Below are 15306 nucleotides of genomic sequence, written 5' to 3' on the forward strand. Positions count from 1 at the left end.
ACGCTGCTACGGTGGGTGTTGTACCTGACAGACACCAGCGATTTAGACATTAATATCCCTTGAAGCAGGCCATACTATAAACTATTTCTCTAATATTTTGGAGCACAGGCATCGGCAAGCAACTGGTCTTAAACTGCCTGGTCTAAATCCTACGCCGTTTAAAGGCAAATAATAGATGGCGAATGTACCATTCGTTGAGCATGGCCATGGTCGGGTCGGCGTTGGTAGCCCAGGCCCGGATGTCCTCGGGCCCGTAGCCGAGCCGGACCGCCAGGAACCTCCAGTCATAGTCACCTTCCTCATTCATCAACAGGGACACGTCACGGGACCACGCAGGGGCAGCGCTAAGGGTCTGTCAATGTACATCAAACAAGAACAGTAAACAAGATCAGATTGATAGGTTCTTTTGCTTTACCTGAATAAAGGTTTCCTGAATTCGTACTAATGTAAACATTAATGATAATGCCTGGCACGAAGATGCAGCGCGTCTCTATTTTGTTCTGGTTGGCATCTTGGATGAGTGCCGTTTTTAACAGACCTTCCACATTATGTACCTTGTGGTCTATCTCCTCCACTTTCTCCACCGTCTCGTCCACCACGTGCTCCAGCTCCGTCAGCTTCTCTCCCTGCTGCTGAACGTCCTCCTTCACCTCCCCCAGCTGCTGCCGCTGGTCCGACACGTCATCCGCAAGGTCTTCAACCTGGGGAAAATAGACATAGTATCGCTTGCTTGGTCCACTTTGACTAAAAGTATTTGTGTGGTTGATTACGAGTAAGAAGGACGAGACACAACGATTTGCCGGTTTCGGCCTTTTATGAAAAAAATAAAATCTTCATCATAATCAAAAGGTATTTGTGTACATTGAAAATCTTGAAAGAAGGACGTTGGGACTACAAATCCTCGGCTAGACTGATATATAACATTTCAGAATCAGAAGTGTAGCGTATTGTGCCTGGCCAAATTTGTGCCTTTCTGATTCAGAAAAGAGAAATATCTAACCTTTTCCTCTGTTTTTGTAACTCGTTGGTCCAGCTTGCCCACTTCCTGTTTTTGCTCTTTGACGTCCTGGTCCAAGCTCTTCAGGCTGTCGAAGAAAGAAAGTTACAGAGTTGTTGGTATTATTTTGGTACAAAGGATTTGGCACAAACATTGTTATGGATAATTACACACAATGTTTGGATTGTAAGAATCTTTTGACAGTTAAAATGCTTGTGTTATATTTTGACCAACCTTCTATCATCAAGGTAGTCCAGCATGCCTTGGGCCATATCAGCAACGCCATGTTGGCTGCTCTTCAGCAAAGCTTCGATGTTCGTCCTCCGCTTCTCCAACACGGACTTGTACCGGCCGCCTACGGTTTTCATGAACATCAGGACAGAGTTTTGGTTCGTGGCGTCACCTGTATTAAGCTTGTCCGTCAACAGGGCCATAACTCGCTCTGCGTACTCCTGAGTAATGGAATAGAAAGGCATAAACAAATCTCTCAAAATCTGATTCTAACGAAAGAACGTGGTACTGGCGCTGACCAGAGTTACCGGATTTGCATTTGATAACCCATACTTTTACGATGATGTGTTGGAACCCTCTTTTTTCATGAAAATACAGAATTGTCCATTCTGACATCAGTATTTCATTTTTTTTGTAATGTACCCACAATACCAATGGATTAAATGATATGCACTGTTTCTACTCACCTCATTATATAATCCTATGATAGTCTCAACCTCGTAGATGAAGTCGCACATCTTCGGTTGAGACTTGTACACCTTCTCTAACGTGTCAATCTTGTCCAGGAACGGTTTGGTGTCGTATTTGCAGAGATCTTTCATGGTTTGTAGTGCAAATGACATAGAAGACATGTTGTCGAGACCTTCTTCCAGCTTTTCTGCATATGGTATGAGGACCTGCAAATGCGAGCAATACAACATCATTTAGTTGGTGCTTCGTCCTTCCAGATATGTTTTGCATTATCAGAAGAGTATAGGACACAATTTCTTTAGTAATGCTTTATGTTGCAGCGTTGCTTACTTGTGGCTCAGTCTTTGACATCTCATGGAAAAGGTGGTAGAATCCGGAGTGACTGTCAGCAGAAACGTCGTCCATCTTCTCCACTATTTCAGGGAGACGTTTTTTGAACGGTTCAGGGTTGTGCTTGTACACGGCCGGCAGCACGTCTGGGAAATTGTTGATAATCAAAAATATCTATTAGTCCAACCCCTTGCAAGATTTTTTTTATATAATATACCTAATAAAGTAAACTTTATATATTATCATAAACAAATTTCTTATGTATCACACACCAATTCAGCCTTGTATGGCTGCAATGATATGTACATGTATGTGCGCACTTGTTTGGCGCTAATAAACCAGTTATTGATTCATTCATTAATGATTCTGATGAGCATGCGGTACAACATCTACATGAGGTCGAAAACTAACGGAATACTCCATGTGCCAGTAAGATTCGATGATTGACAAGGCACGTATGGGTAGCGATTTCAAACACATCGGTCGATAAACCATAAGTTTACTGACTAGCAATGTCATTGATGGCATCGTTGTCATCGTTGTTGATGAAGGCATCCAGGAGCTGGTCTGCGTGCGGAGCCAGGACCTCCCCCTGCTGCATGAACATGCTGACGTAACTGGACAGGTCCATCTGCCCGGACACCTCTTCGTTGCCAAGGAGACGGATGAATGCAGGCGTCACCAACATCAGATTCTCAGGGTTACTCATGTTCTGTGTTTATAATAATGATAAAAGTAGGCGATTATTTACAAAAACGTCCAAAGTATCTTCTTGCTTCCCCACAATTACCACCAGAAGTTACAATTTTACTATTGAAATCAATGTTTCCACATATTGTTGAAGAAGTGGGTGAATATTGTTGAAGAAGTGGGTGAATAGATTTGTCTTCCACTGCCACAAACCCAAGTCAAAGCCAACAAAAGTAGCTCTAGACCTTTGAATGTTACGAGGGCGGTTCAAAAAGTAATGCCACTGGTTTTATAACAAACTCATCTTTTCATCGAATGAGTTGAAATTTGGCACAAATGTACAAGGCTATATCCTCTTGAGATTGAGATATCTCAATTTGTGGTTCAGATTTTTGTGAGCAACTGAGATGATTTTAAGATGACCAAACTCTTAAAAGCTTGTCAGGAGATCAGTTCCCCTAGATCTTACCATTTTAAGAGTATTGTAGGAAACTGAAATTTCACCTGTACAAGAACAAATGTCTCCATAGATTACATGCCAAATTTCATGTTTGAACTCTCAATGGTTCATCTTATACAGCCACTAGAATGGAGCAAGTTGCTATATTACAGACAGTTTGATTAATAGCCAAATACGTGGTTTGTTGAATAAAGGTTTTTGTAGACTGCTTTTCCATTAACCAAAAGATGCGAAACTTGGCACAATTATTAACTGTTTCAAGATCAAGAAGTGTCTTAAGTTTGATTTTTCTCAGTTAATAAAAAAGTCGGTTATGGACACTTTAAGCAGCTCACCCCTAATCCACCGCTAATTACGACCCTGACGACCTCACTTCACACCAGGAACGAAAAAATAATAAATGGTTGTATTTACAAAATTAAAATAGGCATGTGGCTTACAGAGAAGTGCAACTTGATACATGTTCAATTTCAGTTTCTTACAATAGCTACAAGTGATTTAGAGACATTATCAATTGCACGTTAATTAACCCTCTAATTTCTTCCGACGGGATAACAGGGGTGTGGTCATCTTGAACCCAACTCAGTCACTCAAAAAAATTTCAACAACAAATTGAGATATGTCAATCTCAAGAGGATATATTATTGTACCTTTGTGCCAAATTTCAGCTCATTCGATGAAAACATGAGCCTTATATAAAACCAGTGGCATTACTTTTTGAACCGCCCTCGTACTTAATCAGTATAAGGTATAATATAGGTATCACCTGTTGATGAATTATCATCCCCAATCTCACCAAATCATGGTGGGCATCACATTGTTTGTTGTTCATTGTAAATGTACATCATTGTAAATGTACAATATTTTGGTTCAAGCTTATGGCTGTAAGTTACCTTGGATCGCAATATTGGCTCGAATAGTGTGCCTAGGGTTATCTTTCTTATTTGATGTGAATGGAAATCGTAAGTAACAATCCCACATACAAGAAAAAGTCTATAATAGAAAAAGAAGAAGAACCTTGCTGATAAAAACAGCCATCATTATCCTGATGGCCATGCCATATGCATTATCCTGGTCTGGCTCATCTTCTTTGAGCAGCTCCTTCTCTGAGCAGTAGTTGATAATCTCTGTTAGAGTCGTCACATTCTTTGCGCTCTTTGCACTCCTGAAAACAGAAAAACGGCTTTCAGTGTGATTGTTGTGCGTCATCATGTGGAAAAACACACGAATCGGTACACATAGACCTTCTGTAACGCTCAGTTCATCATACGAGAATAACATAAGGTAAATTAGTCTAGTTCAGGAAAAGTGTCGTTTAAGTACAATAATACCTTACATTTTCTCTGCAGTTTCAACCTATTCATTCAAGCAGGAGGATAAAAAAGTGATAAAATCTGCGATGAATTTTTTCTAGACATCATTACTGTGTATTGAAAGCCTCAGACGTCTAGTTAATCCTAGCTTTGTAAATATTAATTTATGACAAAAAACAAGACACCAGGTCAATTGTAATTAACATAAGATGCACTGGATAGCTCTGCCCCCAATACAGCCTTGTAAATGCATGGTAACTTACTCTGCTAGGTTGGAAGACAGAGAACCCGAAACTGCGATGGCAAATGCTGAGTCGGGATTGAACGTCTCCGCTTTTATCATCTCAAAGTAGGCATTGAGTACACTCTTGGCCTCCTCATCGTTTAACTTGATGAACAAATAAAATCAACAATTGTTATAGATCATTTTCACAAATATCTCGAGATCGACCAACATAAATTTAGATAACCTTTAAAGAAATACAATCATAGCAGGCAAAATGCTATCATGTGTGCCGTTACGTGGGACCATACAGTCGGCGAAGAAATGAAAGTTGTAAATGTGAAAGCGTCTTTGAAGCTAAGCACAGGAGACCTTTAAATGATTACGTATCGTGCCATTCCTCGTCAATTAATGAGCCAAAAAGGAAAATAAAATTGATAAGTACGACACTACTAATGAAAATGATATTTCACAAATGTTTTATATTCTACTTCCATTGACTCCAGTTACCTTTATCTTTCTTTGAGCAATATGCTCCACCAACTCATCAAGCTAATTTGAAGAGCAGCCATAAATATCAACCATTGTATACAATTGTTACATTTATTATACACAGTTGTTGACTGAACTTCATATTTCTATAAGAACTATACCTCTATCGTAGTCGTGGTGTATGTCTAATCACAATCATTTGAAAGAAGCTAGCCTCTATCAAGCAAAGTATGCCTATGCATATTGAAAGTAAATGTACATGTGTTGCATATCAGAGTTGGCGTAAAGTATTTCAAAATTGGTGATAACTCATTAGACTTACCTTATCCAACATGTCTCGGATGCCATCAGCCGACGCGATTCCCTCTGCCATGTGCAGATGTGTCTCTGTGCCTTTGTTCAGGGCGAAGACAAGAAGACTCACCACGTTAGGCATGATCTTCTTGTGGCATGTTCTGAAAGCATGCGGTAGAATCCAGAAGTACAGTATACGAGTAAATGTTTACGCAAAATGAGTTTAGGGAGCGAGATATAAAGAACTATTTACATTGTGAGGTCCTACAGATGTTTGAAGTACACAATGTCATTGTGCCTGTAATTTACAGATACAAAGGCTAACAATATCAGTAATGTTCAACTTCTTATGCATGAAAAGGTTTTTGGGCGTGACCACTAGCCTAGTTTCCCGTCATCTTGATGGAAAAGTTCAAACGACTCAAAAGACGACTCAACTAGTATGATTCAACCGTCACCTACTTTGACCTCTCCAGCAGTTCTTCCACAGCATCATCCACAGCTGAGTTGTAGAATGCGTCATCATCGTCCGTCTTCTCTTCCAGAATTCGGAACTTCTCCAGAATCTCGCAAAGATCCTTCTCATGACCCTGTCAAAATCACGAAGAATTTAGAAGATCTTACAATACAAAAGGATTGATTTTTTCCCTTTATTTCGTTTTCAGAATATTCAGTAAGAGCTAACTTTGATGTCCTTTTCATAAGTATATTTAACTAGCCTTGTCCCTCTGTCATCTTACGACTTGTTTAACTCAATTACAAAGACGTTCTTGGTAACGTTGCAGGAAACAAACCGTCGTTGTAGTTGCCTGTCATGAAATACACACTCCTGTGAAATTTCACACTGCGTAGGAACAGCTGTAATACTAATAAAACATACCTTCCATTTAACCAGGTCGTCTCCTAGAACACGTTTGAAGGCCTCCAAGTGTTCTGTTGTGGAACAATCCAGGCATGCACACAGGAAATCCACCACGGAACGGAATGCCTTGTCATCTCTGCGATAAACATAAAAGTAGAGGGTGTTTCAAATTGATTGGTATACAGAGTCCCCTAGACTGACTAAAATCGCGCTTGCGGTCATGAACCCCAGTCAGCGTGAGATTGTGTAAACATACAGAACACGTCAGCAACCTAGCCACCTACTACATATAGACATACAAATGTCATTAAAAGATAAGCTGACAAGCAAAGCAGAACCTGAGGCAAACATTATCCAATTGGTATCTATAGCTAGTTGATCTCTTGTGGTGTGTGTTTATAGAAACTCTTATGTTTGTACATGCTTTGCAACTTACTTGCTCTTTGCAATCTCCTCCAACTCGTCTTTTGCTTCTCGCATATTCCCCACATTCTTGAACCAATCTGTGCCCAACTTGTCCATTTTACGTGGTCAGACGCTGTGACGGGAAACAGAGGCCATAGAAGTAATAATTGGATAAAATTGGTGAGTTTTTATCACCCATATACCTCTACTACTACTGCAATGGCATGGGTTCTATCGGCAATTTAGATTGATAAAATCATGTGGATATGTCTTGAATAAAGGAAAAATATTTTCAGATTCTTTCGATAAATGTCGTACCACAGAGAACGCATATTTTGTATATAATGTACAATGGAAATATCAGAAAGCAAAGTCATTCAAATCATGCATATGGAGGCATGGAGATCTGACCTCTCTAACCCACTACTTTATTATTCAGCCGGCCGCTAAGTACAGCATGTGCCGTGAATATTGAATTGTATCGACCTGAAGCTAGACGAAACAAATATTGTTTTGGGATCTCAGATAACGAACACATCGCTCATCCACAGCGGAACAAATAGTAATGTTTTATTTGCAGAATCATGGCCGAAGGCAGACAGGAGACTAATAAATTGTGTAGGGAGGGCGCGCGGAGCGCAATCGGTGTCGTCTAGGTCACTAATTAACTAATTAAAGTCATAAATGAACATATTAGAAAGGGTCGGGCTAAGATTGCACCACAGCCGGACACCTTTATCGGTTATGAATAAGGTGAAAGCCCAGTTGACGTTTTGATACAGGTTTGTGGGTTGGAGTACATCAATTTTATTAGATTGTAGAATTTACCGCCCTGAGCTGAGTACATTGTACCGTAGACCTTCACGCCAAACACAATCGAAAGCTTTCCGAAAGTCTACGAAGCATGCAAAAGGGCGCTTATTGGTGTTTAGATATTAGTGTGTGGAAGACAAAGAGGTTACCATTATTCCTAAAGTTTTTTTCTGAAGCCAGTCTGGTTTTGAGAAACGATGTTATTTTCATTTACTATATAGGTAGCTAGTAAGCCGTGTGTTAATTACAGTGGCAGCTTATAACAGGAATTACCCGGTAATTATTTGGCTTACTCGCCATTGTTGGGGGAGATAACCGGATGAAAGGAGTAAATTGAACAGTTTGGTCAGTAGACAAGGATATTAGAAGCACATTTTAGCATTGAGAATTAAGTCACTGCCAGAAGCTTTGTTATTCTTTAGTTGTGTGATCGCTTGTATGATTTATTGTTTATCTAAGACGGTATCTAACAATAGCGGAGTAAATTTGCTCTACCCACGGAGTGTACACAGGGGCATCAAACGCGTTGCCATGGATGACGACAGCATTACCGCTGACCTCACTTTAGTTCATATCTGACATTTTGGCTAAAAGCCCAACACATTTTACCTTTCTTTTTTTCGAAAAAGTCCATCTACACCTCACAAGCACTTAATTGTTAACTACTTGATTGATAAGCATCACCCAAACACTCCTCAATAGTTAATATTTTAGCCAACAATAAACTGCTACATAGCTATATATATATATACTAGTGTTGTAATATAGTCGTTGTGAAGAGGATCAAATTGCCAAAACGTATAGTTTATATAATCAAAGATTCAACACAGTGTATTTGACATGATTTATGTAATATCTAACATAAGATCAGCTGTATTTTTGCTCGTCAAACCGGTTCACACCTACCTCTATCGGCTATCACAGGTAAATCCTCTTGTTTCTAAGCCGTTTTCACGTTTCACGTTTCCTGCATGTGTGAGCAGAGGAACCCGAAGCTGCCGCCATCCACTATTACTAAGAGCACGATTACAGAATGTGATATCTCTACATAACCACACAGTGCCGGTCCGCCAGACAATTCATTAGAAATTCAAAATGGCGGCAAAGGTAAGGTTTACCTGGTCGTCATGGATAGGTCAAAGTTGAGTGTCTCAGTCTGTGATCTCTGTCTGATGACGTCAGAAGGCTTGAACCGTATACAGTGAAACGTGAAATGTCATTATGTTGCCTAACCACTGGGCCGACCCGAGACAGAGTAGAGAATGTGACCTATGTGTAATTGTTTACCTTTTCACACGCCAGTGCTTCGCTGTGACACGCCCAAAGGTTACCGAGCATGAATAATGCATAAGTTGCGATATAGGGCCGCAGTTGTAGCATAGCGGCCTCCTACGTTAAACTATTAAGGCACCAGTACTAGTAAACCACGCTATATCTTGACTTGATTTGAAGACATGACGATGATTTTGCAGCTTAAGATCCTCCTGCGATGTGTCAGCAAATGTAAAAACCATCTGGACAAAAACCCATACAGCAACAGATTTATAATACCAAATTAGTTTATTTCTTTATTTACATTCAAATATAATCATAAAAGTACAAACGTAATCTGGAAATATTTCCAGCATGTGTCAACCTCAATATTGCAATCTTATTATCATCTGCACAAATATCATATACGTATCATAATATGGAACAGGTTTTGGACTTTTTCTTCAACTTTTTGTCAGAATTATTTTCGGCGTGTTCCACGTTGCCGCTGGGTGCTGGCTGTACGTTTTGTGTAGTCTTCGCTGTCTTCTCGTTTGGAACATTTCTCACAACGGGCTTTGGATGTGGCAAGTCCTCTGTTTTGTTGTTTCCACTTGCATTGAGTGAGCCATCTGTTTCCTTTGAATCTTCGTCATCTTTTTCGTTCTAAGGACACAACAAAAAGTCGAGATGTCATTTTCAGACTCAAGCTGGTAATCTTCTGTGTTCTTATACTCAATATCTTTTGATTGCACAAATCTTAACAATTATCTTGCTACTCGATATCAGGCTGTAAAGGTTGTAAATTCACAAGATCACTAGAATTATAAACTACATTCTGGGAGGCAATAATTCATACTGTGTACAAATAGACAAATATATCCACGAATGCTTATACCGTAGAACCAATAGTGTAAATGACATGCTAGACCCTATATGTTGATTCATTCATACCTATAGATATCCATATATACATGTACATGTTATACATGTAGACCTTACGAAAGTCGCCGTACTTTTGTCGTGTTGGTGATAAAGATTATGTATCTTAACGGCGAATCGCGTTAATAACGTCATCTATAATGCTATAGACCGTAGTATATATCGGATACGTCCTAGTAGGCTACTTTATATAATCAAATAATAATAGCAGACTCTTAATCATCTATAATGATACCGGTGTAAGTTATAAGATACAAAAAGTGATTAGAAATATGATACATTTACCAATGTGTAATGTTAATGCCATTTTAGTGTTTATTGAGAGTCTTTTTACTTTCTAACCCTTACAGTTTCTACCGCAACTGTCTGTGTGTCCGTTGGTGTTTTTGTCGCGAGTGGTTGAGAAATGGAATGCTCAGGATTCGGGGTGGCGTGGATGGACACCTGTTGCACCAGCTCTTCAAATTTGGCACCGTCCCAGTCGTTCTGTTTGCAAGACAAGGAGGAAAGCGATTATTCATTCTTGACAAAAGTAGATTGTGTCAATTTTACAGAGCAAACACATCTCATATGTAAGATAATCCATAATTTCTTCATTGTTTCACGCAAACATTAACTGTACCTGAGTGCGTTCATCCCTGCAGTCGATGTACAACAGTTCTGTGAACGCCATGCTCATGGGGCCCTCTGGCGGCCAGGACGTGTTCTGCAGTAGCAGAGGCACTATGGGCTTGCGCAATGCGTCAGCGAGGCTGACCTCCCTTCGGCAGTTCGCGGAGAGCGTGTATTTTGGAGTGACACAGGAAACAACAACCTACACCAAAAAGTAATTGCAATATGTTTGATATGGAAAAGAACACATACATCAAGGAGACTGAGCCAAGAAAGACCAGTACACTGGAGTCATTCCGTACATAATTTTAGGCAAAAAGAATACCAAAAGCTTGAAGAACTATTTCTAGTTTCTCGTATGTTTTTGTCTTATTGCAGCTCATTGATTATGCCAATAAAGCTTTGACTAACATTACATGCGTCAATTGATCACAGTAGTACGGCCAATACACACCAACACAAACAAACAGACAAACGGTAAACAAAACCCCTTAAACGGAGTAGAAAATCCAACTCACGGTTGAGACAATTGTGAAAACAGAGAATATCGTCACCTTGGCACTCCTGATGCCCTTGTCAATCTTGCCGTACAGCGCATCTCCTCCTCCCATCTGCTGTATGTCCATCCAACAGGTGAAACCTTGTGACGTCAGCTGGCTGTACAGGGCCTTCACCTGCGGCTGGTGACCCCACTGGTAGGACAGGAACACTTCCGGGTTCACCACAGGCTCTTCTTCCTGACGAAATATACAAATTTTGTGTCATTACCCTGTTCTTCTCAAAGTGAGAGTAGGTCTAGGTGTAGGTATAGATCAGTTCAGTATTGCTTTTGTTCGCAAACTAGCAAGATACTCAGATACAACCTACGCTCTCAAAGCTCTTACGAGGAACAAGAAACCCTCATTTGTACACTTACGAAAACGAGGGACTTTGGATGAACCTTTCACTGTATGGGAGGATTGACAGGATTTATTACTTCGAAAACTTAAGTTATTAGATCCACGAGCTGACAAACCTTTTCCTCAACTGGCATGCTCTGCGTCTTTTCCTTCTTTTCAGACTTGCTCTTTGTATTGCTGTCTTTCTCCTCCTTTTTCACAACGCTTGGTGTCCAATTCCTGTATTCTGTAGCACGATCCAAACATATTCTGATACGTTAGTGAGCCCAAAAGATATTTCTAATTCCTAGTATTGGATAGAAGATATGTACAAAATGAATATGTATTTAGCAGTTGCCTTGCTTTTTGTAGACATTGAACAATCTAAGATATAGAGAAAGATGAGAAGCAAAAGTCTGCGACTCTGAATATACCAAAACGACTGGTATGAATAGCCTTTTTTATGCTCAGTGCAAGGCCGCTCAGACCACTTCTAGGCACTGAACTAGCGCTCACTGTCGCAGCATCTCTCCTCCCTAGGCCAGAAACATCAAGCTTAGGCAAGCTCGACCGACTCTATAGGCCAAGCAGGGGTTACGAAGGCTGCCCGGAAAAATACCCTACCCAGTCAAGATACATTACTCATTAGACTGACTTGTACAATGTGACATGTCTATGTATACATTTAACCTACCATCAGTGATGAGGCTCTGGTCCGGCGCAGCATAATAGGCCAGCTGTCCCAACAACTCGTAGAGGCTGGAATCAGGCCAGAATTTACCGGAACTGGAACTGGCACCGTGAAACATGATGTACAGAAGCTGGAAAGCACAAGGGATTACTTAAACAAAAGATGTGGCTCAATGATGTAAAGGAGTTAACAAATATGCTTCGAATAATTAGCAACGATAGAGTTTAACGACATTTGCATTTTCACGTACCTGAGAAAAAATCATGCTCATGGATCCCGGCGGCGGCCAGGGCGTGTTCTCCACCAGGAGGGGGATGATGGGTTTGTTCAGCAGGTTCGCCAGGTTGATCTGGATGGAAGATGAAGGAGATATTCATAGAATATTCAATTCACCGGAACTATGTGTTATAACAAGTAAACAAGTACATTTTGCACCATTCACTAGGATTTTGATGTACAAACCATCATCAGTGTTGTACCAACTGACCTCATGATTACAGTTGGTGGATTCTGCGTACTTGGGCGTGACCATGGCCAGAACAACCTTAGCTCCCCGCATGCCCTTGTCTATCTTCGCGTACAGCTGGTCTCCTCCACCCATTTGTCCTGTCATGAAAACAGTTGAATCCTGAATATGCAAAATGTAACGCAGATGAAGGCATATCTGTGCATTCAAATATCTACTGAAATATGACATGTGGAATGGGTAACCTTACCGATATCCATCCAGCTCTCGTACCCAGCCATCTGCAGATGTTCCTTGATGAGTTTGACCTGGTCCTGAATGTCCCACTGGTAGCTGATGAAGATAGGAGGCGGGTTTGTGGGCTCATCAGCCGCTGGCTTAGGTACAGCTGCGCCTACAGCAAAGATTACGCCAGGGTAAGATTGATAAGATAATTTACCCATTCGTAAATAATTTTTCTTATCATTATTACATAAGTAGAAAGTATCATCGTCACTTTCACAATAGATAACTGTAACGATACACTATTTCTGTTATAGAATTAGCATGTATGAATCAAGGTTGACGAAGAAATGCACAGCGCTTTGAAAATTGAAAGATATATTATATTTCTCTTACCTGCTTCCTCCATGGCGGTCTCGATGATTTCCGCGGCGTCTGTCCGGCCCATCTCCTGTAGGGACTTCAGCACGGCGTATGTGGCCTCGCTGCTGCGGTGGGTGTTGTACCTGAACCCCAAAGAACAAGGCATTCACGTCCAGTAATGGATCAACCATGGATCTTACTTCACGGTTTTGACATTTATTTGGCTAGGTTAAGTTAACTACAGATAACTTGGGTGTAAAGGGCGCTGTGTAGTCATCAGTTTAGCAGACAAGCAAATATTATATTGGAAATTTACCATTCGTTGAGCATGGCCATAGTCGGGTCGGCGTTGGTAGCCCAGGCCCGGATGTCCTCGGGCCCGTAGCCGAGGCGAACCGCCAGGAACCTCCAGTCATAGTCACCTTCCTCATTCATCAACAGGGACACGTCACGGGACCACGCAGGGGCAGCACTGAGGGTCTGGCAATTCATATCAAACATGATTAGTAGCAAGATCAGATTACCAAGTTATTTCGCTTTACCTGTATTATGTTAAAGGTTTCTTCGCAGTAATCTAAATACTCATGATGATGCCCTGCGTGAACATGCAGCGCGTCTGCATCTTGTACTGACCAGTTGCGTATCTTTAATGAGTGTCAAGCTAATTGCATTTTAACAGACCTTCCACATTACATACCTTGTGGTCTATCTCCTCCACTTTCTCCACCGTCTCGTCCACCACGTGCTCCAGCTCCGTCAGCTTCTCTCCCTGCTGCTGAACGTCCTCCTTCACCTCCCCCAGCTGCTGCTGCTGGTCCGACACGTCATCCTCAAGGTCTTCAACCTGCGCAAGGATAAAGTTATTCTTTCATCACCAGGCCCATTCTGTGGTAGGGAATGGTTGCGTGCATTGGGAAAAGACTACGATGACTTACCGTATGAACACAGATTGATATCTAGTGTATTAATTCGTTCATTCAAACCCTGTAGTCTAGTGTAGATATGGCGAAGGAGATGGGTGATCTATGGTTTTATTACGTATTAAGTAGATAGATCAATTGCTCGCTACGTAACATTGGTTTGATTTAGAAATTAAAAGCTTGTTGTGACATTCCTACCCTTTTCTCTGTGTGTGTAACTCGTTGGTCCAGCTTGTCAACTTCCTCTTTTTGCTCTTTGATGTCCTGGTCCAAATTCCTCAGGCTGCAAGAACAGGCAACATTCGGTCATCATAATCAGGAAATATTCATTTTGGTATAGATGAATAGCAAATACGAAGATACAACTTTTGAGTATCGCATTAGATGTGAAAACGAGGATTGAATCATGTAATCGCCCAAATATTTTCTGTCAACGAACCTTCTATCATCAAGATAGTCCAGCATGCCTTGGGCCATGTCAGCAACGCCAGTTTGGCTGCTCTTCAGCAAAGCTTCGATGTTCCTCCTCCGCTTCTCCAACACGGACTTGTACCGGCCGCCTACGGTCTTCATGAACATCAGGACAGAGCTTTGGTACGTAGCATCACCTGTTGTAAGCTTGTCCGTCAACAGGGCCATAACTCGCTCTGCGTACTCCTGTGTATTGGAATAGAAAGGCATAAACAATTTTTTTAAAATCTGATTCTGGCGAACGAATGTGGTACTTAGTGATCACGGTTACGAAATTTGCATTTGTCAACCAATACTCTTACGATGGTATCATGGAACTTAATTTATCATTTGCAGAACCAAATTGTCTATTGTGACCACAGGATTGCATGCATGTTATGTAATGTACCCACAATACCGGTGGATTCAATAATATATATTGATAACACGTTAGGCACCTACTGGCCGCAAATACACCCGATGTATTATATAATTTATTAGGTATTATCATATAGCCAGGCGCCGCGGACCAATCAGAAGGCCCCGTTCCACGTTGGTTATGACGCCATAACACGTAGATTCAGGCCAGGCAGGTGGGTATCGCTCCCCTGATTGGTCAGAATGAATCGACACCGGCACCGGTGTCGATTTGCATCGACACTGGTGTGCAGTCCATGTTAGAGTTAATCCAAACATTATTACTGTTCACATTCCTTCAAATTTATTGAATATGTACAACTATAACTTAGGATTGAATAGCAACACACTTGTCCCAGCAGAAGGGAATTTGTCATTATGTCAAGCCTTGGAAGTCTTGAATAAAGGATGTATGTATTATAAAGGAATTTGTTGCTTAAATGGGTCAGTTTGTGTAGGCTATATGATAACGTTAATGCCCCGCCTTATCCTCGGTGTATATGGTGAGATAAT

At 41.0% G+C, this 15306-nt stretch overlaps 2 protein-coding genes across 5 annotated transcripts in view; both read right to left on the reverse strand.

Annotated features, from left to right (window-relative positions):
- Positions 1–8691, reverse strand: part of LOC118413458 — a 31931-nt gene extending 23240 nt beyond the window's left edge. For all 3 annotated transcript variants that reach the window (XM_035816848.1, XM_035816847.1, XM_035816849.1), the window contains exons 1-9: positions 8488–8691; positions 6800–6901; positions 6382–6499; positions 5964–6091; positions 5530–5662; positions 4756–4880; positions 4197–4344; positions 2537–2741; positions 2030–2175 (exon numbers count right to left, since the gene is read on the reverse strand). In XM_035816848.1, the coding sequence (XP_035672741.1) occupies positions 2030–2175; positions 2537–2741; positions 4197–4344; positions 4756–4880; positions 5530–5662; positions 5964–6091; positions 6382–6499; positions 6800–6885 (1089 nt within the window). In that variant the 5' untranslated portion in view covers positions 6886–6901; positions 8488–8691. The remainder of the gene's footprint in view (positions 1–2029; positions 2176–2536; positions 2742–4196; positions 4345–4755; positions 4881–5529; positions 5663–5963; positions 6092–6381; positions 6500–6799; positions 6902–8487) is intronic.
- The window catches only part of LOC118413459, a 33451-nt gene that overhangs the window by 2593 nt on the left and 15552 nt on the right, over positions 1–15306 (reverse strand). Inside the window, exons 20-23 of one of the 2 annotated variants that reach the window (XM_035816851.1) lie at positions 10941–11123; positions 10397–10588; positions 10123–10260; positions 9123–9498 (exon numbers count right to left, since the gene is read on the reverse strand). The exons of the other annotated variant lie outside the window; for it this stretch is intronic. Of the exons in view, the coding sequence (XP_035672744.1) occupies positions 9265–9498; positions 10123–10260; positions 10397–10588; positions 10941–11123 (747 nt within the window). The 3' untranslated portion in view covers positions 9123–9264. Of the gene's footprint in view, positions 1–9122; positions 9499–10122; positions 10261–10396; positions 10589–10940; positions 11124–15306 lie in introns of those variants that run through there. 2 annotated transcript variants of the gene reach the window in all.

This window comes from Branchiostoma floridae, chromosome 4 (assembly GCF_000003815.2).
Source record: "Branchiostoma floridae strain S238N-H82 chromosome 4, Bfl_VNyyK, whole genome shotgun sequence".
Taxonomy (NCBI): Eukaryota; Metazoa; Chordata; class Leptocardii; order Amphioxiformes; family Branchiostomatidae; genus Branchiostoma; species Branchiostoma floridae.